Source organism: Onychostoma macrolepis, chromosome 13 (assembly GCF_012432095.1).
Source record: "Onychostoma macrolepis isolate SWU-2019 chromosome 13, ASM1243209v1, whole genome shotgun sequence".
NCBI classification, from domain to species: domain Eukaryota; kingdom Metazoa; phylum Chordata; class Actinopteri; order Cypriniformes; family Cyprinidae; genus Onychostoma; species Onychostoma macrolepis.
Genome location: NC_081167.1, coordinates 1262110 through 1288551, shown reverse-complemented (window position 1 = coordinate 1288551; position 26442 = coordinate 1262110). Strand labels below are relative to the sequence as shown.

Here is a 26442-nt window from a genome sequence, read left to right as displayed (position 1 = left end):
TGTCAGGATCCTGACACTGAAAATCAAAAACTAGACAGGAACACACAAAACGTCCTGTCCCAAATAACAGCTACAACAATGAAACAAGAAACCTCCATCTTAATGAAACTGCTATATAATACAAAGTTTCTGCAATATTTAAGAAATATGAAGTGATAAGCATTTAAAACAAGTGTCAGCCTCACCTCTCTCACAGGAGCGACCAAGATTGCCCGTCCCAGAGCAGTCACACACATAACGGTTCCACCCTTCCCTGCAGATTCCATTGTTTTGGCAGGGGTTACTGAGACACTGCTTAGGAGCCTCTTTACTGCAGGAGGACTTTACGCCTGCTGCTTTCTGAACCTCAGCTATGCGGCGGATGTCTTTGCTCTGACCACTGATGAAGAAGTCACGGATGCAGCCTACATAACCAAAGTTGAGCAGAGCAGTCCACACCTCAGTAGGAAACACCATATCAGCCTTATTTTCTGGAAGTCCTCCGAGATACAGGCTTTCATCCAGGTCAAGAATCTCGCTGTTTCCTGGGGCTTGGTACGGTGTGCGAATTGTGTTGATAGAGATGGTACCTGGAATTCAACAATGCCAGAGAAAAATGTGAGACTGTGCAAAGTAAATCCTGTCATTTATTAGAGAATAAAGTACAAATAAGATGCCTGAAAACACTTCATATGAATACATATTCAAATGTATTCACAGTTGTAAAACATTATAATACACAACTCTAGTGTTAGGTAAGTTTTAAAATTAGGGTAAATGTGTAAATAAATAAATACATACATACATACAAGAGGTACAGGTTACACACCACCACCTCACCAATGACTGTTTCAAATCATATAGAGACTGAAATTACATGAAATATATATAGCACTTTCATGCTAAAAAGCAAATTCACACATTCATGATTATGTGTGACTAGATTATTGTAATGCACTACTGAGCGTATGTGCCACTGGTTTATTAAACCAAAATTTGGGATGCTCATATTGACCATTTGTCGCATGGTTAAAGAAAAATATGCTATACATATTTGTTAACTCAAGGGGGCATGTCGACACATGCAACCACGTGTACGTATTTCGCTGATCAAGTAAAAAGAAGTACTGTGTGGGACCATTTTGACAGAAAGGGTGATAAAGTGACTTGCAATTGTTATTATGTGGTATTAATAAATACAGCAGTAGTACAAATACATTGCAATATCACTTGCAAAGCAAATATCCACAAGCATTGTGTGATGAAGGACAACAAACTTTGCCCTCTATGTTATCAGGTAGAAGACGCGATGCACAGCAATCTAAGGAGATAACAGAGAGAATCTGTTCAATGGTAGTAAAATAAATTTTGCCCATCAGTGGTGAAGGTTTTCAAGAGCTATTCAGCTACATTGAGCCCAATTACGAAATCCCTTCAAGACGTACTATTACCCATAGATTTGAAGACTGTTTTGATGCACTTAAAACACAACTTGATAGCAGAAAGTTATCAGCCCTTGAGACTGACTGCTGGACGGCACTTACAACGTTCTGTCTGACTGAATGGTAACAAAGCTGCAAGATGCCAGAACCCTCGAGATGGCAGATAATGGGCAATGTGCAACCATCATAATGTCAACAGATTAAAACGTGTCAGTTTCCATTTACCCTATCACCTCCTAAACACACAGCTGATGAGAGATGAGGATGATGACCACAGAGTGACAGAGTTCAAGGCAAAGGTTCGGCAATACTTATTATTATTGTTATTATTATTTTCATTTTTCATTTGTATGTTTGCATTTTTTATTGGGTCATTTTTAATGTATAAGGTTATCAGCGCTGCAAATATCAAGCTTTGTAAAAATATTGGCTCTATGCAGCAGTTCCAAGGCAGCTGGGATGAGGGAATAAGGGTACTTTACAGTTATTTTGCTGAAGGACAGGATATCTATACAGAGCTGTAAGCCTCCATGCCTTTTAGCCACAAAGAAGAAGCTGGAAGCAGCAGGGATATGGATGGAACTGGATCACCTCTTCTACATATTCCTCCATGGCTTTCTGCTCTGGGAGGGAAAGTGGGTAAATTGGCACTGTCTCACCAGGTAGGAGGTTGATAGCGCAGTCCTGTGATCTGTGTGGTGATAAATAGGAGGCTCATTGCATCCTAGAAGTAGGAGTAGCAAGGGAGAATAACCATAGACTCTTGATTGTGGTGGGGTTTACAACCCATGGCGGAATTTCAGGTGACTTGGGAAAGAAAGTAACAGGAAAGGGCAGCTGAGTGTTTTACAAACCCAGGGTGCCCTAAGATGATGTCAAGCAGAGGATTTCTCCAAAACCAGTTTGTTCTCAGTTTGCAGGCAGACTACTTGCAGTTTAAAAGGACCAACATTGTATCAGAGAGTTCCTTTTCCCAAGGGTTTTCCAATTATTGAGTGGATCTTATACATGAATTCACAAGCCCTATTCCAGAGATGGAGGTTCTAGCAGAGCACTGCGAAAATTAAGTTACTGCATGGGCTCACTGCTCTGTATGGGCTCATTGCCTGATTTTAGAGTGCCAGAGAGAAGGCTGGCAGTGGAAAGACGTGGACTGCAGGGCTGGCGACTCACTGATACAGTTCTTCATCCGATTGGCAACCCTGGTGGAGAGTTGAATAAAGTGTTCAAACCCCATTGCATCATCATAGGCAGCAGATGGAATACAGAACTTTAAATCAAGTTGTTCTCTCACAGATAAGTCATTTGTTGGATGGCTAAATACCTCACGGAAGTGGGCGATGAAAACTTGGAACTGGGTGGCCAGGCTGGCTCGGCTCCCTGCCATTTCATTTCTGCCCAATGCAGCACTCTCCTGGTGAGCAGTGAGAGTATGAACAATACCTTTGCATGTTCAGTGGGAAAATTGCTGCGGCTACATCTCAAGGGCTAGTAAGAACTGTAGAAGGAAGCTAATACAGTCCTCCGCCAAGCCAGAGTAGGGTGCTGGATTGGCCATAGCACTGAATAAGAAGGTTCTGGGTGTGATGAGTGCATGGAGGAGGATGTCCACCAAGTCTCGAAATGGATCTGATGGTGATGTTCCTTCTGGGTTCATCGTTCATCGTGTTTGGTTTGGCCTTCTGGGGATATCTGACTCAAGAGAGAAGAATGATGTTGAACTCAGTGGTAGTTATTTTATTGAAAACAGCACAAACAAATGGAACAGGTGAGTATGTAGCTTTTTTTTCTTTCTAGAAATTTACTTTTATTAAACCAGAATGGTATTTGTAACATATATAGTTTTCACATTTTCACTCTGTTCCCTATTTTGCTTTGCCTGAGTTCTGTTCACTGTTCACTAGTTTGTTTCCATAGTTTCCTATGATTCCCTCATCTGTTTCCATAGTTGCTCATTAATTCATCATGTGTTCGTAATTCTGAATATTATCTGCCTGTGTATTTAAACCCTGAGTTTCTTCTGTTTATTGTTCGGTCACATTTCAGTTTATGTGGTTGTTATTTCTCCTGTGTTTCCCTGGATATTTCCTGAGCATTTTGAATTGTGAATAAAGACCAAAATGTAACAGATGATCAAACCTCCATAATGGAAATTCCTGCAGTTAGCCTCCTCTGCCTGGATCAAGAGCATCACTCCCTTGAGGACCATACGAGGGAATTTTTTAGATCCTGCATACCTGACGCCCTACCCAGACAGCTGCCTGGCAACGTGACAAAGGCTAAGCTGTTTGGAGAAGGTCCTCGAGTGAGCTTTGACACATTTGTGGAGTGGGTGCTGGTGAATTGGGGGTGGCCGTTCAACATCGGCCTCACAGAGAAAGAATTCAACTGCCCCACTCCTGATCCAGAGCCCAGCCAGCCATCACCCCACAGCATGAAGTGATTGCCTGAGCCCACCACAGACAAAGAGCCCAAGCCCACTGAAACACCCAAGCCAGCGCAAGACCAAGCCAATAAGCCTGAGTCTCAAGATGCATCTGAACAGGTGCACAAGCCAGCAACATCGCTCCTGCATCTCCGCTGGTTCCGCCAAGCTTAATATCTCTTACGTCTCCTGAGTTCTCACCCAGCCTCCCTCTCTCACCTCCTCTTCCAGAATCTGCTTGTTCCTCATCTCCACTGGCTCCTGCCATTCCCTCAGCTCATCCTCAGTCTGCTCCACCCTATTACGTGGATCCGGCTTGGGCCTTCCAGTCACCAGCTCTGCATAGGTGTGAGGATCCTCTGTCTCTGCTTCCAGCCTCCGAATCCCAGACTCCACCTCGGCCCTCTGACCCAACGGCTCCGCCTTGGCTCCCTGCTCCCTCATCTCCACCATGGACCATCATCCCACTGGTTCCAACTGGCTCCGCCTTGGTTAGTTGATGATTCAGCTCCTCCAGCGTTGCCTCGTTCCTCCTTCCCTCCGGCTCCACCTTTGTCTGCAGTCGCACCAGCTCTGCTGTGTCTTCCGGGTCCCCGTCTCAGCCTTAGTCACATGAGTCGTCAACTCCGCCTTGGCTCTCTGGACCCTTAGTGACACCCTGGCTCTTCTTCTCTCCGTCTCCACCCTGGGCTCCACCTCCATCAGCTCTGTCTGGATCAATCGGCCCCCTGGTGTCATCAGGGAGCCTCTATCCATATGCGAGAATCGTTTTTGTATGAGCACTCACTGTTCACTTTCACTTTTGATTTCACAATCACATGTACGCTCTTTAAAGGGAACACATCTTACAAGATAAGATATTTGTCAATGAGCTCAGGATCTGTTGAGCAGAAAATCTTCCACCATGGTCCCCCGTGGGTTAAAGGTTTGAAATTGTGCATAAATTGCACTCTACCCATGATAAACTGCGCGAGATGTCAAGTTTTGTGAAGGAGGGCCACTGGTAGGAAGCATTTGAGCTGTGCTTATTATGAATGTGCATAACAGTGACTGTAAAATATGCAATTTAGGTATGGAAATGACATTTGATATATGAGTTTTGATATATGGGATATGGTCATTGCGTTACTTTAAGCTGTTCTTTTGTTCATTGTTCAGTCACGTTTCATTTTATGTGGTTGCTATTTTTCCTGTGTTTCCCTGGATATTTCCTATAACTGTGAATAAAGGCTTTGTTTCTTCTTCTCCATTGTCATGTGTCTCGTTACAGCCACTGCAACGTAACAGTATTCTGAAGGGTTTTTTTTTTTTGGCTTTTCTTTTGATTTTACTCATTGGATAGTTTGCTGGTTCACTAAGTTATAGGAGGTGATCATACCAAATATTTTAGATAACATACTTTGGCTTAGGTATTTCAGAATGCTGTGCAATGAGATTGATGCACTGGTTAGTTCAGTTATCTAATTACACGATCTGTTGAGGCAAAGTCACATGAGTTTTTTGTTGTGCATCAAGGAATTTATTTGGTAAAAGTTTCCATAGCTGTTCATTTGCATGATTTCTTAGCCCAGCCAATCTATTCACAATGAAAGCATCCCAACTGTAATTTCCCAACAGACTGCTCCTGTGTCAGTCATATCTCACTCACAGCGTGAAGCCAAGGTAATGAAACAATTCATGTACAGTAATTATCAGCTTTCAAGACAGAGTGGAAAACACAGCTGGAGGCCAAATCTAATTTCAGTGTGACATTTCAAGGCCTTGGCCATGAGAAAATGCTAACAAATAGATGAAAATCAAAAAATATGCTGTCTTCAGCTACTATTCACAGTGTCTCTGTGTTGCAGGACAGTGAATCAGGAGCAAAGTAGAGAGGGGGAGTATTTGGTAACACTTTACAATACGGGTGCACAAATATGCATTAAATAATGCTTGACTAATGCACAGATAATCATGAGTTAATGTATAACTCATGATGAACTAAGCCATTTATTAACGATTACTGCATCAGCAACTAATGAACATTCGATATGATTCAAAGATTAAGTAATCAATAAATTGTTATCAGTTAAATGCGTCATAATATATTAATATATAATATATTACCTAATAATTTATTTTATTAACTAATGAAGTAAATTCATATGATAATTACCACATTGGGTCGAAGCCATGCCTTTAAACTTCCAGTTGTTTGCTTTAATTAATCATTAGCTAATGATTTGCTAAGGTATCATTATGTTATGACTTTACTTGTTGAGGCACATGCCTATTAACTAATTGTTAAGTAATATGTCCTTGTGGTTATAGATTTTGAATTAGTTAGTTAGTCATGTGCCTCAACAAGTAAAGGCACACCATAATCATACCCATGCAAATCATTAGCTAATGATTAATTAAAGCAGACAACTGAAAGTTGAAATGCATGCTTGAACCCATTGTGGTAATTAACATATTAATTTAAACTATTAGTTAATATAATATGTCATTATGGAATTAATACTTTATGACACATTTAACTAATAACAATGTATTGATTGCTTAATCTATGAATCATATAGAATGTTCATTTGTTGCTGATGCAGTAATTGTTAATAAATGGTTTAGTTCTTCATGAGTTACACATTAACTCATGATTATCTGTGCATTTGTTAAGCATGAATTAATGCATATTAGTGTCACCGTATTGTAAAGTGTTATCGAGTATTTTCTAACTACTCTGTCTACAGTGAGCGAAAAGTATAAAGCAAGAAGAAAACTAATCTTCTGTGGTGGGGCGATGCTCCAGAGTGTTCTGAAAAATCCGAACTGCACTGTGCATTCATGCAATTTGTTTTTGAACAGTACTTAATAACAGCTTATTGAAAATCCTTGTTTACTTCTTGAGCAGTATTTTTTTTTCTTTTGCTTCTTTAAGGTTTTATATATCTATATATATATATAGATATATATATATATATTGAACACATCACCATTTTTTCCAGTAAACATATTTCTAAAGGTGCTGTTGACATGAAATTTTCACCAGATGTCGGTAACAACCCAAGTAATCCATACATACAAATAAAACAAAACAAATAAGTTCAGAAATTAAATTATGTGTAATAAAATGGAATGACACAGGGAAAAAGTATTGAACTACTGAAATTTATTTAATACTTAGTACAAAAGCCTTTGTTGGTAATGACAGCTTCAAGACGCCTCCTGTTGGAGAAACTAGTCGCATGCATTACTCAGGTGTGATTTTGGCCCATTCTTCCACACAAACAGTCTTCAAATCTTGAAGGTTCTGTGGGCCTCTTCTATGAACTCTCATCTTTAGTTCTTATTTTCTATTGGATTCAAGTCAGGTGGTTGGCTGGGCCATTCTATCAGCTTTATTTTCTTTCTCTGAAACCGATCGAGAATTTCCTTGGCTGTGTGTTTGGGATCTTTGTCATGCTGAAATGTCCACCTTTGTTTCATCTTCATCATCCTGGTACTGTAGGTGTTGGGACTGAACTGAACCAGCTAATATTAATTTCCACTGACGAGGGGCAGGATTGTTTTCCTATTACTGACATACTTCAGCTGGTGTCTTGGCTTTCCATGCTTTTTGCACCTCACTTTCTTCATGTGTTCAATACTTTTTCCCTGTCATTCCATTTTATTACACATTACTTAATTTCTGAAATTATGTGTTTTGTTTTCTTTGTATGTATGGATCACTTGGGTTGTTACTGACATTGGTGAAAATTTCAAGTCAACAGTACCTTTAGAAATATATTTACTGAGAAAAATGGTGACGCATTCAATACTTATTTTGCCCGCTGTATATAGATATATATACTGTATATACAGTATATATATATATATATATATATATATATATGGAAAGATGGCAAATCAAAATAGTAGTTAATTTACTACTGATATTTCTGTTTCTTTTTTAGTGTACAGTAGTCAACATTTGAAGTGGATCAAAACCTTTCATCAAAGTTGTCCTAAAACGTAAAACCAAAATGTGTTCTTGTCTCAGGACAGCTTTGATTAACTTTTTTGATCCACTTCAAACGTTGACTACCATATATCTCTGTGCATATGTTTCTTCATTTAAGGCGTACAGGGCTCCACAGACCAAAAACAAACCATGCTTCTAACCACAGGTGGAGAGCTGTAGTTCCAACCACACAACCTTGTCATGTGATTTGTGAATGGCTGTTTGAACGGTAGTTTCAAGAAACACCAAATAACTGAACTATGTTTGTAACAATGGAATATGTGACCATAGCCAGCCAATGAAATGCACTCCTGTTACCAATGGTACAAAAGTCAGCAAAATGTTACCTGATCTGCCATCCCTCTGGAAGTCCACATGATACCACTCTCCATCGTTCACTTTTTTGTTCACAGCCAGTGTCTTGGTTGTGCCTGATCCCATATCCAGAAGCAGATACAAAAGACCATCCAGCATCTCAATGGCAAAGAAGTCTACCTTCTGTGTGAAAGGGCTCTTGGCCTCTTTTGTCTGTTGCTTTGGTTTCCCATGGCTAAAGAGGAGAAGTCCATTGGGCTCAGTGGTGCGGAAGTCAAAGGAAATAGAACCGGTTTTCTTAGTGTTCCATTTAGGAAGTGTGATGAAGGAATCTGGTGTCTCAAAAGTGATGGGATCTAATGTGGCGACATTCTCACACTTAAAGGCAACAACTCCGTGGATCTTCATTTTTGGGTCGCCTTTAAAGGCCAGTCTGGACAGCTCCAGCCGAACGTCATTGTTTTTATATGCAACCTATAAATATAAAACAATGTCAATTGAAGTCAAGTCACCTTTAATTATATAGCGTTTTTAACAATTCAGATTGTGTCAAAGCAACTTTCCAATATCAAAATAGGAAAATAGTGTGTCAATAATGTAAAATGACAAGATTAAACACTCAATTTTCAATTAAAGTCAGTTCATCATTGATTCAGTAATGTCATCGTCCAGCTCAGTTCAGTTTAAATAGTATCTGTGCAATCAAGTCGACGATATCACTGGAAATTAAGTGTCTCCAACTAAGCAAGCCAGAGGCGACAGCAGCAAGGAACCAGAACTCCATCGGTGACAGAATGGAGAAAAAACCCTTGGGAGAAACCAGGCTCAGTCGGGGTGCCAGTTCTCTTCTGAACAGAAATAATTTGAGACACTTTTGATCTAAACTGTGTTTGCAGAACCATTGCATCAATGGGGGGAAAGACTGATTTATATAATCATATAATGATTAATTACAAGCGATTTGTACCTGTTTTGTTCTGCAAACACAATTTGGACTATGTCTTTCTTCAAATGAATGAATCTATTAACATAGGACAAACAAAAGCTTCATAATGGTTTTTAAAGCTCTATAAAGCTTACTCTGTACATCTTATAACAGGTTCTTTACCTCCCTTAGACAGCCCATAAAGTTGTTGCTAACAGGTGATCCCGGCAGGTCGGCTGTACTAGGACTTCCTCCAACATAGAAAAAGTCATCAGATCCAAGCATGGTGTAGTCCTCTTGAGTATATCCTGTGGTGGTCAGTATTCCATCCACAGATATTGTTACCTAAAGAACAAACCACAGGAAAAAGGATATACAGATGCCAGTTTGCTACACTGTAAAAAGTGATAAGTTGACTTAACTTAAAAAAAAATTGAGGAAACCCGTTGCCTTAAAATTTTTAAGTAAATGATAATGAAAAAAAAATAAGTTAATTGAATTGTCAAGTTTACTCAACTTTTTTTTTTTTAATTATTATGTACTTAATAATTTTAAGGCAACAGGTTTCCTCAATTTTTTTAAGTTAAGTCAACTTATCACTTTTTACAGTGTACTGTCTACTGTTTGTAGATACACAATGCGTAATACTTAATAACGCAATGGGGAACCTGTAAGTGCTCACAACATCTGAAGCCCTATAGAATCACAGCAGTTAATTGGTTGATGGTACTGGTATGAATTTTTGATGGTATGAATGAGTGAGCTTTATACCAGCACCTTTATAGGCTAACCATCAGATTTTCTTATTTTCTGTGCATTATAGTTTCAGTTTGTTTTGTCTAGCCGCTCACCTTAAAGTGAGTTATTCCCCTTTCGAGTGACAAGATGATGTTCAGTGAGTTCTCCCTCAAAGCATGCACTTCATTGTTTGTGATGATATGCACAACATGTGTCTCCAAATCAGGATCTGGATGTTGAACTGACCACTGACCACTTTCCTTGTGAATAAGGCTTCCTTGGCACATTCTGATGCACAAACCTATGCAGTAACAGTGTAGCCAATGGAACTAGCCAATGGCCTACTGCATAGCTTTGTGCAACTTGCATAAAATCAATGGAACCAAGGGCACATTCATGCGGGTGCTGTTGTGCAGCTCCTTACGGGCCTCAGACCTTGTGACCACTCTCATGTTCCTCATTGACATTACACAGTGTCTTTGGGAACCAGGGTTACATTCAGTAAAACAGACATTTTCCCTCTATTTTCTTTAGACTAAAACCCATTTTTATGTCTCTTTTTCTTTGATATTTTGCATAAATTTGAAGGGATAGCTTTGAAGACTTAATTTACTCAAATGTAATCACGTGTTGATATATTAAACCGAAGAACGTGTTAGTAATGCTCCATAGCAACTTAAAATTAATTGACAGACACAAAAATGGTGTTAGTAACTAGGAAAGTCTTTTTTAGTATATTTGCTTGTAAGTAAATTAAAAGGAAACCATGCAACAGGGTTAAAATCTATTTGAAGCAGTGCCACAGTTTGGTGAAGAAATTAAAATCTTATGCCACTTTCTTTTTTGTGCATTCAGATAAAACTTTTTAAGTGAATTTTATGTGTATATAGAGTAGTGTCATATTCAATTATGATACCTAAAACATTTCAAAAAGTGGCACAAGAAGTGACTAGAGTAAAAAAAAAAAAAAAACAGAGTTAAAGACAAACATAGATTATGGATGAATTATCAGCACAGCATTTTGCAGACCATGCAGAGTGGGAGGGAATAGAACTGACTGTGGCAGCTAGGACATGTTTCAAACTACTGCTATGTAAAACGTTCGGGATGACAATTGGGGAAAAGGCTGCTGGAAAACTAAATTAAGCAGATTAAACAGAAAAAAATAAAATTTAAATAAATCTAAAAATAAATAAATAACCAACCAGTTCCAATGTTTTTTTTTTTATGTCTACAAATAAAGGAAAGATAATAAAAAAGAACATACAGCATACCCAAAATAAGAATCAATTAGAATAATATCTACCGAACAATGTAGTTTGTTTACCATAGCATGTCCAATGCCTGAGTGCTTTGTGGAAAAGGAGGAGAAAGGAAATGAAAAAGTGTGAATAGAATAATGATTGTTACTCGAACAAAATAAAGATATGATGATTACCAAGGTTAGTACGTAGTTTGTTAAAGATTAAGAAACAGTTGGTTAGTAGCATGACACATTCCATGAGCACCGTTAGTTTTACAAAGCATATTAGTAACTGCATAAAAACAAACAATAATTGATATGCTTAAACTGTATGTGATGGATTAGTGTTAGTATCTGACTTTAAGGTCCCACTTTATATTAAGTGGCCTTAACTACAATGTACTTGCATCAAAAAAATAAGTACAATGTATTGCAAAACACATTTTCTACTATTGGGGTGGGATAAGGGCAAGATTAGGGACAGGTTTGGTGGTATGGGTCGGTTTAAGAGTGGGTTAAGACATAAGGGATGGATCAACAGTTTAATTATAAATGTAGTTACAGAAATGAATTATAGATGTAATTACATGCAGTTATTTTTTTATTTTTTTTAAATATAAGTACAATGTAAAAACGTACACAAAAAGTGCATTGTACCAAATGATTAATTTAAATGTAAGTACATAGTAGTTAGGGCCACTTAATATAAAGTGCCCTTAACTCTAGATTCTAGATTAATAGTTGCTTGGTAATCATAAACAAGGCCTCTCGTGGATTATTGCTTTATTAAAATTAAGTGTCATTCATTTTCATTGTGTATACTTTGCTGTGTTTGTTTACTAACGATTTACTAACATCTTGTGGCAGCACAAACCATCTCTTAACACGCAGTGAAAAATTAGCTGAAGAGGTGCGGAAGGTTATTTTTGCGGCTGACCTTATTGCAAATGCATTTGTGCGAGTTTCACTTTCAGGTACAACATTTTATGGGAGGAGAGTATTTAAAAGAATAATTTTCCTAAGTTTTACTAGTGCTCAGTTTACTGTTATTTGCACCATTATGTAACGCCCCTCAAAAGACATGTCTTAACTCATTTTGATGTTAATTTGGTAGATTGTGCTAGTCATTATGAGATGGTTGCATCTTTGCTCTTTAATTTGGTTATTAAATCGCCCACAGAACTTTCCACTCCCATCAGCACTTTTATGGGATTGCTGTCTTGTGCTAATTTGCTCTGTTTAGTAAATCTGGCCCCATCTTTGCTATTTAGTTACTAATTTTAGAATAAAAAAAATGGACATCATGGTCCTGTTCCAAAACCTAGTGTACTGTCCAAATAGCCAGGTAATTTTATTATGGCGTCAAATCTATGCCATTAATAACCGAGCACACCACTTATGCTGGCGCGCGCGGTAAATCACTTCCGCGAGAGGAAAACAGATCTACAGGCGAGGAAATGGAAGCCCGCGAGCTAATTTCAAACACTCGCGCGCACGTCACTTGTCCTCTGCGCGCAATACAAGCCCTCGCGCGCACGTGATCATCCCCCACATCCTCGCGCTCGATCTTCTCTCACCTGCTCGCGCGAACACTTCTATTTTTGTCAGTCGTGGGGCGGGGCTTGCTGTTTTAATTGTTATCTCTAACGCCATTGGTTACTTCACCTTTTCCGGAAGTCAGCTGTGATTGGACGCCTGTGAAAAGGTGATCCATAATTCACATGTGACCTGAGACATGGCTTCATCAACAGACTAGATGCATGCAAGTTGTCATTTATTTATTTTATTTATTTTTTTATTTTTTTTATAAATATAAGTAGGATAAAGTGCAGAACCCTCTTACAATGAAAGAATATATTACCATCAACCCCTAAAATTTAACATAGTAATACAAAATATATTAAAAGGTTTATACAGCAACTCTTGCTTATTTATATGAACAAATAATTTATTTATTAATTTATGACATGGCTTCATCAACAGACCAGATGCAAGTTGTCATTTATTTTTTTTTATAAATATAACATGGCTGTTTTAATGAAAATGAATTGCATGCATTGTCAGTAGAATACACCATTAGAATAAAAGTTTATTAACATAAATTCTTCTGTTTACTAGTGATTACTAGTGATTACAATCTTGTGATGTTACAAAGATAAAACAGGACCATAAACCCTTTTTTATAGATTTTTAATGGCACGTTTCCACGGTTATTAGCATGGTAAATCTACCAAAAAGGTTATATTTTAAATTTTCATACAACATAAAGCTTGGGCTATATTAACTAAATAAAATAAAACTAATAGTCAACTTGTTGCTATATGCTGAATTAGTTGTAGTTCACCACTATATGCTTACCCAACCATATTTATATACAACCTCAAAAATGTGAGAAGTGTCCATTAAATAATTGTGAATAATAATAAGTGTTCCTGTGGCTCAGTGGTAGAGCATTGTGTTAGTAGCGCAAAAGGTCATGGGTTCAATTCCCACGGAACACACATACTGATAAAAAAGTAATAATAATGTATAACCTGAATGCACTGTAAGTTGCATTTAAAGCGTCTGCTAAATGCATAAATGCAAATTGTAAATGTACATGACTGTAAATCCCAAATTGGTTCAAAGGACCTTTGGATGAATAAATTATTTGTTCATATAAATAAGCAAGAGTAAACTTTTTTTGATTGGGGTTGATGGTAATATATTCTTTCATAGTAAGAGGGTTCTGCACTTTACCCTACTTATATTTCTAAAAAAAAAATTTACATGCTTACATGCATCTAGTCTGTTGATGAAGCCATGTCTCAGGTCACATGTGAATTATGGATCGCCTTTTCACAGGCGTCCAATCACAGCTGACTTCCGGAAAAGGTGAAGTAACCAATGGCGTTAGAGATAACAATTAAAACAGCAAGCCCCGCCCCACGACTGACAAAAATAGAAGTGTTCGCGCCAGCAGGTGAGAGAAGATCGAGCGCGAGGATGTGGGGGATGATCACGCGCGCGAGGGCTTGTATTGCGTGCAGAGGACAAGTGATGAGCGCGCGAGTGTTTGAAATTAGCTCGCAGGCTTCCGTTTCCTCGCGTGTAGATCTGTTTTCCTCTCGCGGAAGTGATTTACCACGCGTGCCAGCATAAGTGGTGCGCTCGGTTATTAATGGCATAGATTTGACGCCATATTATTTAAACCTAATTGCACCTCACAAATTAATGATTTGTAATGCATTACATACAGTGGATATAAAAAGTCTACACTCCGTTTGTAAAATTGCTGCTTTTAATGAATCCAAGTAAAACCATGTCAGATCTTTTTCCACATTTAATGTTCTATTGAAATCAACTAAATTCATGTAACAAGCAAATACAAACTTGTTGGGGGGGGGAGAAAATTCACACATCTCAACTAATACTGGATTGAACAACCTTTTGATTTTAAAATGATTTGATTTTTAACATTTTTAAATAAGACTATATCAACTTAGAACATCCTAATTTATCGATGTTTTACCACTCTTCCTTAATTGCAAAAGAGCTCCAGATTGTTCATATTGCAAAAGGATCTCTGTTCAGTTATACTTGATTTTTTTTAAACCATTGTTGCTGTATTTACTTTGTTGTTATCATTCTGAAAGTTGAAATTCCTATTTTTATCTTCAGGTTTTTAATGGAGGTCTGCAAGTTTTGTCAAAATATTCTGGTATTTGGGACTTTACGTGATTCCTGCTACACTGTAAAAAAATAATTCATAAAATAACAGAAAAAGTACTGGCAGCTCATTACACACAAAATTTCTGTTAACTCTAAGACACAATACAATGAAGTGTAAAAATCAAAATACCGGTAAAACACCTGTAAAAACTAAATATGGAAATATTTCTTCAAATTATACAGGAAATTGTGCCCTATTTTTAGATTGTTTTAGAGTGTATCTTGTCTACTGCCCCAGTTCCAACTGAAGAGAAGCAGCACCATAGCATGCTGTTTGAACCACACTACCTCGTAGCCCAGACATAGGAAGAAAACTGAATTTTTTTTGTCAAAGGCAGCAAGTGACCAGTACTTTCTAGAAATGCATGCGGCTCCTTAATGTTACTGCAAGTGTAGCAGAGGCCAGCAGGTAAAACCTCACTCCCCTGATCTCAAGAGGCGTTCTAGCGACTGACGCTAGAGGCCGTGGCCTTTAGCCTCCTTGTTAGAGCGCCCGCCTCCCACGTAAAAAAAAAAAATTAAACTCTTTACAATGAGATCCCAGCACACACTTTGTAAGCTTATTATTGAAGGCCATGTCTTTAGCAGTAAAATGAAACCAAGAATATGCTAAAGAAAATCCTACTGATCTTTATTCCGAGTTAATCAGAATCCCTTAAATCATGCCTGAATTATTATTATTGCTTTTCAGTAAGACTTTGAATGTGGTTAATTCCAAACAGAGTACCATGTCTTTTTTTTTTTTATAATAAGTGTGCATATTCATACAACAATATAATTTTAGGTTTTTATTTTTCCTTATTCCTTAAAAGTTTATCTTTGCTCCTTACGTGAATTTTAATGGTTTTATTATTGAACAAAATGATGGAAAAAGATCAAACATGATTTGAACAGCTGAAATTTTAACAGGGGTGTGCATTTTTTTCCCACAGCCATTAAGTGCATCTTTGTTAAAAATTACTCACAGATGCTATACCAATATTGCTTCTCGTGTGAAGTGCACTAGAAACCCAACCTGAATTACAGTTATGCCACTGTTGCCATGTTACTAAGATAAAACACCTAACACATATTGGGTGTACTGTGCTTGTCACAGTCCATTCTGCGGTTATTATAAAGGACGCATGTGCATGTTCCAATTTTGAGTGCAGATATGATGCCTAAACATGCCGTCTAAGCAACTCATTAGGTTTTGGAATGTCTCCAGGGAACAGTGCCTGAAATTGTTGTGGAAGGCCTAGAGGCAAGGTGTTGTTAAACGCACAGGCAAAAATATTCTCTTATTTCTTGTCCTATATAAAAAAAAAAAAGAAAAACTTTGGTCTGTTGCCATATTGTGCAGCGTTTACTATAAATAAGCAACTTATTAATAAACTATAAATTAGATTTTACAAGGGTAGCCAACCCTGCTCCTTGAGAAAGTCCTGTCCTGGAAAGTTGAACTGATCTAACCTGATCTGAACCAGCAAGCCAAGTAGATCAGGATTATTTGAAAATGACAGGTATTTACAGTAGCAAGGTTGGAACTGAAGACGGCAGGAAGATTGCTCTCCAAGTGCAGAGCTCACCCTGCTCTACTATTTAGCACACATGCCTGCAGACAATCATGCTCAGAAGACATTTCAAGATATACAAACGAGATAATAGGTTTATAAGTATGACCCTGCTTAAAAGAGGTGCTTTTGGCTCTTAGGAATTATTTATATGGTAATGTTAATACCATATAAAGTTATAATTTCACTTAATGTAACACTATATTGACTAAATCATTACTCTGTTTATCTGTTTGATGCCCTCTTAGCTCCTGTAGCTCTATTACCTGACGCAAATTCCTTGTTACTTTTACATCATGCCATTCATTGTCATTAAATTTCCCATTGACTGGTTCAACCAGAGCTTCAAACGCCCCAGAACCCAAATTTATGACGAGAGACACCGCTCCGTTTTTCAGCGCCAGGTTGACATAGTCAGCAGATTTTCCCGTGTGAAGCATCAGTCCATTTCTCTGGAGTGTTTTGAATGACAGCGTGATTTCATCGCTGCTGCTTTGGATCGGGTTCAGAGAAAGGTCATAGCAGAAGTATTCTGAACCTTTGAATGTTGCCACATATTCTTCCATTTCTGAAAACAAAAAAGAAAAAAGAAGAGTTAAAAACCTGACAAGGATGGATTCATCTCTAACCACGCTTCATCTAACCACACTCTGCACAGTTATTTTGACTATTGCACAAGCACACAGCAACAACAGAATATATAAATTATTTGGCTAGCACAAAGACGTGTACAGGTGACTGATGTTGGCCAGAGTGACCTGTAACCTTGAAAAAAAAACAATCTCTGAATTGCATGTTTACAACATCTATCTGTAGGAAACACTGTCTTATAGACAGTGCCTCTTCACCTATATGTCAGATATCTGCTCCTAAATGATGGCCACCACAGCCATCTTGTTCCTTCAGTTCCTGGTCCCCTTTCAAGGGTGCTCGTACTGCATAATTTCTTTGGGAACGCTTCTGCATATATATTTCTTCTTAAGGGAAGCAAAATAGAATTAAGTGGCTTGGATCTCCCGATGCTAAGACAGCAACTGTATTATGGGTATGCAACCAAATAATGCAGGGAGAAAACTTTATGTAGGGTCTGAGGACCATCATCCTCTCAAAGAGGGCTTCAGTCATGATGCTGCAGGGCTCAGGATAGCAGGCCCCTGCGAAGTGCCCTCAGGAGCTCAATCTGCCAACCCTACCAACTTTGGTATTTCAGGGCGCAGCGGTTTCTGGTTCAGTTTTTGGTCTAGTCTCTGCCTAGGAATGTTGCGGAAATTGGACATGGTTCTCTTCCCCCTTGTTTCAACAGGGTCCTGCCCACAGTGGTGGGTGCCGAGCTGTCTCTGGTAATGGAACAAGAGCTGTAGACTGTCTAAGAAAAGGAGTTCCTTCACCTGAGAGAGATCTGTGTCAACTAAATTTGGGTTAAGGCTGAACACCAAGAAAAGTGTGCTTTGTCCAATACAGAGGACTACTTATTTAAGCTTGGTAAAGGATTCGACAATGATGCAGGCAAGTCTGTCTCCTGCTCATATCAATTCAATCCTTGCAGTCATAAACTAGCTAAAGCTAGGAAAGTCACTCACTGTCAAACAGTTGTGGAGTCCGTTAGGTCTGATGGCAGCTGCATCCAACATGATACATTTTGGCATTCTGCATGATCAAGGTTGCGAGCAGGTGACTTTGTACCTTGTTTATGTGGAAGAAACTTCGGTTCCTATTCCAGGGTCTCTTGCTGAAAGCTCCTTGTCATCATGTAATGCTTATGACAGTCACATACTTCACAGGCTGGGGAGTGACCATGAGTGAGTGCTCAGCTCAGTGTCTGTGGAGGGGCCATCATCTTTCATGGCACATAAACTGACTGGAGATGATAGGTGTTTTTCTAGCTTTGAAGCACTTTCTCCCAGACCTGAGGGGTCATCATGTGCTTGTCCGCACAGACGACACATTGGTGGTCTCTTACATAAATCACCAGGGAAGTCTGTGGTTGCATCCACTTTACAAAGGGGCACATCAGATCCTTCTGATCCTTTATTATATGAAAATACTTTATTAATATGACACACTGTAAACAGAATATTTTACCTTTGGCAACACATTTTCAAATGAAGAATATATGGCATATAGGGATGACCATAATTAATGCTTGGTTAATAGTCAATTAATAATCAGTTAACCATTAACTGACAGTAAGAATTTTGACCAATTAACACTATCAGTTAAACAGGTAATTTTAAGAAACTGGTTACACATATCAGTCAATATTGCAAAAAATAAAATTAATTAATTTAAAAAAAAAAAAAGAATTAATTAAAAAAAAATTGCAATTTGTTACATTCAGAAATAATGCAAAATGCTGGTAAATAAAATTGAATGTTAACAAACTGTCATGTGTGGAGTCCCAAAAAGATGAAGGAAGGTGCAACAAAGTTCCAAAAACAAAAGTATTTATTAAATAAAACAGGTTCAGGTAGAGCAACAGCACCTGGTTTCTACTACTGCTACACTGATAACATGCCACTTTACTTTTCATTTCAACCAAACAATCCAATGGTAGCTGCATGGATCTAGGACTGCCAGTCGGATATGCATGGATGAAAGAACATGACCTCAACTTAATCTAGCAAAGACAAACATACTAGGGGGTAAAAGGGGGTGATATATATACAGTAATATTTTAGAAAATATATAACAGTGTTTATCTTAGCTCCTGCACTGGGTCACTGAACTCCAAGGTTTTTTTTTTATTTGTTTGTTTGTTTTTTCAAATGATTCTTAATCTGGACCTCCAAATGAGATCCACCATTCAGAGAAGTCACTGTTAAATCTGTGCTTTATGTATTTCCACAGTCTTTCCTTTTCCTTGGTGATGATTGTGGGTAATGTAGTTTCCTGCCGGGTAATCATCTGTTGATAATGCACTTAATCCAGCTTCCACACACTGTAATTTTCTAGTCTTATCGATGTTACCCACAAGACTGTCCAGATTCCTTTTTTTTCTTACCTGTGGAATTACTTACCGGTTTCATCTCTTAGGTGTAACTCCTCTGTATTACTCCAGTGTTCCTCTGTGTTTGTTCCAAATGCTCTATTGCCACTAATCTCCACCTGCATAGAAAGGACTGTTGTCACCAGTTAAGTGCATTTGATCTAGTGTTTCATTTACTTACCTGCACATATCCTGCACCACCTACCTTCCAATAAACCATGCAACGGAGTTTAGTTGCCTCTGCCTATTTGTAACATGATAGAAGACTACTCCCTTATGTTGAACTCAGAAGATATGGATTTTATCACTTTGGGATTTAACCCCATCAGCCACAACCAGGATGATCTTTTCCTTAAGGTACACATTTGTGAATTTTTACATCTGTCAAATGAAATAAATGATGAGGATAATATTCCAATTGGTTTATTCAGTGCTTGCATTAACAAACACTTCAGTTCCCTCAATGCTGCTTGCCAATGGTCATCGAGGGACACTGTCACTTTCTACAACTAGCTGTTAAACTGAATTGATCTTTATTTATAGTGGGAGAAGTGGAGTAGGACCTTGGTCACATCGATCCAGTTTCTACAAGGCCTCCACAGTTTACTTCTGTCTTTCCGAGGTCTTAGTCTCTGCTCCATTCCACCCGGGACTTCAGAATCAGCTTCAGCTCCAGAACCCATGACACAACCCTGCGTCATGACTGCCATGCCTCCCACAGACCACAAGCTCACCCTTATGCTTGCAACAAACAAGGACACATCCATCCTAAAGCCAACATCAAGGGTCAGGTCCATCCCAGAGCCTGTGCAAGTAGTCATAAGTCCAGTCATCCCGAGTCTGGTGGTCCTATGGCATGTGCTCATAGTGGTCATGGTCTCCAGCCCAGTAGTCTCAAGTCACTACACTACATTACAGAGACTGCACCGACTACAAAAAAAAAAAAAAAAAAAAAATCTTGTTTATTCACTGGTCTCACGGTAGTTTTGGCATAGTAAGGACTATTACATTAACCGTCTAAGGGTAAACACTTAATGGGATAGTTGGTAATAATTTGCAACAAAGAGAGAGAGTTTATAAAGTTTTGTAACAAATCCCACTGGAGGCAAGTTTTATGAACCCATGTGCAGTTTCAATCCATCCAACGTGAGCAAATACAAAACAAAGACACAAACATGAACAGACTTAACCATAGCATGAGCAGACTTGACCAAAACACTCACCAACAGCAGGTTACATACATTCAATACACAACAAACGAACATGGCAAATAAGAGGGCTTAAATACTAGACAAGGGGAACACATGACAAAACTGACCAATGAGAACATGACACATGCAACCAAGGAACCAACCAGAACATAATAGGCTTGTTCGAGATGAACTATACTAGCCTGCCACCGGCTGGCGAGAGTATCCGCTTTCATTTGGGGTGGAATTAAAAGCGGAGACGTCAAAATTTGCTCATTGTGACTCATTTTGCCAGCACAGGTCACATATGGCAAATCACAGAAATATAGCAAGTTAAAAAAAAAAGGTTTTCTTGTAAATAGTGGCTAAAAGGTGATTACTATACTATACGCTGAAATCCACGCCTACGCTCATATTTGTAAAAACTGTCTTTGACGTGGAAAATTGCTTAGCGTCACATCAGGGTCTGAGCAGACGTACGCTCTTTTTCTTGTCGGAGTACTGCAAGTTTTTGAAAATGTAAGCTGTTCTTGCAGCTTGCTGTTCTAAGTGAAAGAATTTGGATGATGACTGGTGATCTTTTACATGTTAATGACACAAAAAACTCAGACTTTTTGAACTGAAAAAGATCAAGCTCCATTGGAGTATTGTCAATCTGTCTGATTACTGGCGTGAGGGAATAAAAAAATTCCCTTCTTTTGGCAAAGAAGACACTGAGTTTAGATCCAAATGGGAAGCCATTTTGAATAAATGTTCACTAGATCTGATCCTGCTAATCATTGAATATAGCAAGAAAGAAAAAGAAGGGACACAAGAAAAACTGAATGAGATAAAAGTACAAATCTCTGGAATGAGTAATGATGACAACAAATTGCCATCTGAAAACAAATTGAAACATGATCTTGAGAAACTTACAGATTTGGTCAGACAACAGAAGATCAAGAAATTCAAGAGAGATGAAAACGATTACATAGATGATAGAGTCTAGAAGTGGAGAAAATCTAACTATAAAGACAGACAGAAGCAGAGATCTGTGTCCTTCAATCTTACCACTAGTGACGAAGAATCCACCTCTATTTCTAATATGTCTTCACCAGCTGCTTCTACCACGTCTGATTTTTTTAGACGAAAGACCCAAAAAATTCAATACAAAAAGAAGAAAACGAGGAGAGGCAGAAAACTGTCAAGGACAGAGACAACAACTGGGACAACAACCATGCATTTTCAGGGACCGGAACAAGAGCAGACAGTAATCAATTTATCAAAAACATCTCTAACCCCTGACTGTGTTAGTGTGTTGTCTAAAGGACTCTCTTTCTCTCCCACTTACCACACAAATGAGTTTAATACCAAGGTGGATCTATTTAGATTCTACCGAAGCCTCCACCTCAAAGTTTGATATTATCATAATAATCAGAGAAATGAGAGTACAGTCCGAAGATCTCCCTTTAAACCAAAATCATACTTTATGCCTCCAGTTTCGAATGCGACTTTGACTGCTTTTACAAAAAAGGTGGATTTTGACATTGAGAGACTGTTTCAATCATCAAATCCAAGAATCAGGGAGAATTTGACCAAATCACAAAAGTTGGCCATAGATCATTTGACAAAGAATGAGTCCATAATTATAAAACCCACTGACAAAGGGGGAGCTGTTGTGGTAATGGACAAAGATAAATATGTTGAAGAAGCCTTACGGCAATTGAACAATCAAGATTATTATCAACGGCTGTTGTCTAATCCAACTGACAACACAAAAGAGAGATTGAAAGAACTGTTTCTCATAGCCAAGGATACTGGGTGGATTTCAAAACAGGAGCATGATTTTCTCCTATGTCAACATCCTAGAATACCCACCTTTTACATGCTCCCAAAGGTTCATAAGTCTCTCGAATCTCCTCCGGGCAGGCCTATTATATCGTCTAATGGTTCTCTCACAGAGCCTGCCTCGCAGTTTATAGACTTTCAGGCTGAACAGCTTCCTTCCTATATACAGGATACTACTCATGTGTTGAAGGTCTTAAGTGACATGAGAATTCCAGATAACTGTTTTTTAGTCACATTAGATGTGGAGTCCCTGTACACAAATATTGCTCATGATGATGGACTGAAAGCTTTACAACATTTTCTAATGAATAGACCTATAGACTCGTTGCCTCCCTCTGAATTCATTATTCAGCTCACTGAATGGACACTTAAAAATAATGTTTTCCTTTTCCAAGACCTATTGTATATTCAGGTTCTGGGTACTGCAATGGGTGCATGCTTTGCCCCCAACTATGCTAACCTTTTTTTAGGCTTGTGGGAGAAGGACTTTGTCTATTCTAACAGCTATAGTGACAAGATAAAATGGTGGGGGAGGTATATTGATGATATTTTCCTGCTATGGAGTGGTTCTTATGAAGAACTGTTACAGTTTTATGATCATTTGAACAATAATGACAGAAATGTAAAACTATGCATGGAACATTCTAAAATGACCATTAATTTTTTAGATTTAACTATTTCTAATGGTAAAGATGGGAAGCTCCATACTACTGTGTATCGCAAAACAACAGATAGAAACACTATGTTGAAAGCAGATAGTTTCCATCCAAATTGGCTAAAAAATAATATACCTTTTGGCCAGTTCCAACGTCTTAGACGTATTTGCGATACCGACAATGAATATGAAGTGCAAGCTAAAGTCATGTCCAACCGGTTTTCACAAAGGGGCTATCCCACAGAAATTATACATGATGCTAATAGGAAAGCCCAGTCCATTCCTAGATCAGAGCTACTCCAGAAAAAGAAAAAAACGATCCTCCAAACAAAACCAGGCTTTTTTTGTTACAAAATATAGCTCTTTGGCCAATCCCATAAAAAGGATAATATATTCAAATTGGAATCTTATTAAGAGTGACTCTGTGCTTAGAGAAGTGTTTCCTGTACCTCCAAAAATTAGTTTTAAGAGGGCCCCTACATTACGCGATAGGTTAGTATCAAGTCATCTTCCTGCCAAAAAACTGATTACTTGGCTTCACAGACAATTAGAAGGTACTTACAAATGTGGGTTATGTAATCATTGTTCTAACATTAAAGAATGCAAACAATTCTGTGACTTTAAGACAAATAAGATGTATAACATAAAAGCATTCATTAATTGTAACACTACTTTTGTGGTATACAGATTATCATGCAAATGTGGATGTTTTTATGTAGGCCGGACCAAGAGACGTCTCAAAGACAGAGTATCGGAGCACAAAAATGCCATTAGGAAAGCCAATTTGGATTATCCTATGGCTAAACATTTCCAAAATGTGCACAATAGGCCTAACGGTTGAGGGTTTAGAAACGATCAAAAAGAACATTCGGGGTGGTTACCGATTAAAATTACTTTACAGGGAGAAACATTTTATATATATAATTTACAGGCCACAGTGTACCCTGGGTTGAATGAAGAAATAGATTTCAGTCCTTTCTTGTGACCATTCGCTCTCTTCCTCTCTCTCTTGCTCTCTATATGTGTATATGTATGTGTGTATATATATATATATATATATATATGTGTGTGTGTGTGTGTGTGTGTATGTAGGTATGTATGTGTATATGTATGTATATATTTGTTTGGGCTTAATTTGTAAGGTAGTCACTTAGTGCACTTTCCTTGTTTGTAGATATTTATGATGTATGCCATCTAGTGGACTATATATATATATATATATATATATATATATGTACATATGTATGTGAATATTCACAGCTAGCCACCTAGTGGATTGTTTTGGCATACTTCATGTGGTAATTTACCATGTCACTCAGGTTTTCTAATTAGTATATATACAAAAGGGGAAATTGTTTGTCTGGGAAGCACACCCTGAAGAAGGCTATTTGTGCCGCTACGCGTGGGTTGCCTTTTTCCCATGTCTTTTATATTTTCTAAAATGAAATAGCCATTAAAATAAAGGCTTTTTTTAAATAATTTTGAAGAAGAGTGCCTTGGATTTCCCTTTCTTAACTAGGAGTCGTTTACAAGGCAGAGAGCTGAAACCATTCATTTGCGCGCAAGTTCAAGATAATTTGCGATTCATAGATTTCACATCTGAAAGAGACGCGTACATGTGTTTTTTGTGCATATGTTCATTTTATGAATCACACGTATGCATATTTGAGAGATGATTGTAAGATCAATTTTAGGATGGTTTTTGTGCAACATTTTATAAATGAGGCCCCGGGTTCCAGAGTGTAAAAATGAAACACTCTGAAGAAAACGACAGTTCATGTGTACAGCCAATCCGTAACCTATTCGAGTTACATCACATTACAGCAAAAACAACAACAATGGCACACTACATGCTTGGGTTCATGCTGCAGAAGCTACTGAGCCTATTAGCTTTACTAAAGCAAAATCTTCTTGTGCGTTGTTGTTGGGTTTGTATAGAGTGCAAAAGGTTTATGCACATGCTCTCCAAGTCTTCTTCTCCATTTTTAGTGTATCTCTGTGGCAGAGTTTGAGTCGGTTTCAGTGGTTTTGTGTGTACGCAGATGTCTTGAGATGATGCCTTGTTGAGGTGGCCACAGTCTTCAGTCTGCTCACACTCCTCAGCATGATCACCCACACCTGTTGCCAATCAGCACCTCAGGCACTCTATTTAAACCCTCTCATTGGTTTTCATACAAATGCTATACAGACTCACCCATGTTAACTACCTGTGGATTCTTACCTTCTTACCTGTGATTATCCTCATTGTGGTTCCTTCATCTTGTTGCCTCTGTAATCGTCTCTATTGTTGTTTCTCCATCTGAAACGACTGTTACTCTCTGTGGTCACCTGTTCACTCACCTGCATTCCAGTTTACCATTATCATTCAGTAAACCCAGCTTCTGAGTTCATCACAGAAGACCTGACCCAACATGAAGTCAGCAGGATTTTCCTATGTCATCTTGATATTCCCCTACTCTCCATCCAACAAAATAGCCATCCTTTGTAAGACTATGTGAAGGTGTTCCTTGAGATTTGCCTCCAGGTGTCCTGGAATGATGGCAATCTCAATGTGTGTTTTTTGGAGTCGGGGTTTGGAGCTTTTAGATGATTATCTAGCTCAAGTGATGCCAGTGGGAGAGACCACCTGCACCCTGACACAGTATTTGGACTATGCCAGGGGTGGGCAAACTTTCTGACTCGAGGGCCACATCAAGTTTTTCACATTAAGTGAGGGGCAGCATAATATGTTTATGATTTTTATTTATTTTTTTATTCTAAATTGACACTCACTTATTACTATACTGTATGTATACTTGTACATACATGGCAGTTCTATTCTTGTACCATATCTACCTATTTTTTATGAGCACTTTATGACAATAGATAAGTTACATTGGTGTATCAATAGACTCTACAAGTCTATTGATGTGTAAGACACATTTTATCATTTCATTAAGAAATAATATAAAATAAACGAAACGTTTACAAACATTAGAAACATTTATATTCCCCACACTCCACAAAAAAATCCTGTAAATTTAGCAGTGTTCAGAATAGAAATAGAACAAAAATATAAGTAAAAAAACAAACACAAATTATAGTGGCATTCACTATAAACTAGGGGTGTCAACGTTAATGCATTAACGCATGCGATTAATCTAAAAATTGTAACACGTTAATATTTTTTTAACGCAAATTAATCATTTGATAAGGTTTGACCCCAACTTCAGAGAGGCGGTTGTAACATCACAAACAACGTGAGTTTCAGCAGAGCACATGTTAAGGCTTTTACACAGCAGAAATAAACATGACAACAGCCACTATAGATTATATAAGATAATAAACACACGATTCCGATAGGATATTTGTATGTGATTTTCTTGAGGTGATGTGTACATCTGAAATGCAAATTTGTGCAGCAATATAAAAGGCTATAAATAGAATATTTTAACAACAGTAAACGACCAAATTCCACATGTGATCGTAAAAAGG

The 26442-nt window shown here is 38.1% G+C and overlaps 1 protein-coding gene and 1 non-coding gene across 4 annotated transcripts in view; one reads left to right on the top strand and one right to left on the bottom strand.

Moving 5' to 3' along the window:
• Nucleotides 1-26442, bottom strand: part of nrxn1b (neurexin 1b) — a 159830-nt gene that overhangs the window by 103808 nt on the left and 29580 nt on the right. Inside the window, exons 1-7 of one of the 3 annotated variants that reach the window (XM_058795408.1) lie at nt 20520-20544; nt 17994-20226; nt 16577-16878; nt 11131-11154; nt 9249-9410; nt 8173-8614; nt 186-569 (exon numbers count right to left, since the gene is read on the bottom strand). In XM_058795408.1, coding sequence (XP_058651391.1) covers nt 186-569; nt 8173-8614; nt 9249-9410; nt 11131-11154; nt 16577-16876 — 1312 coding nt within the window. In that variant the 5' untranslated portion in view covers nt 16877-16878; nt 17994-20226; nt 20520-20544. Of the gene's footprint in view, nt 1-185; nt 570-8172; nt 8615-9248; nt 9411-11130; nt 11155-12623; nt 12718-16576; nt 16879-17993; nt 20227-20519; nt 20545-26442 lie in introns of those variants that run through there. The other 2 variants (XM_058795417.1, XM_058795409.1) reach the window with 2 other exon arrangements.
• trnat-agu (transfer RNA threonine (anticodon AGU)) lies at nt 13473-13547 on the top strand. Its single transcript has one exon. It is a non-coding gene; the product is annotated as a tRNA-Thr (tRNA).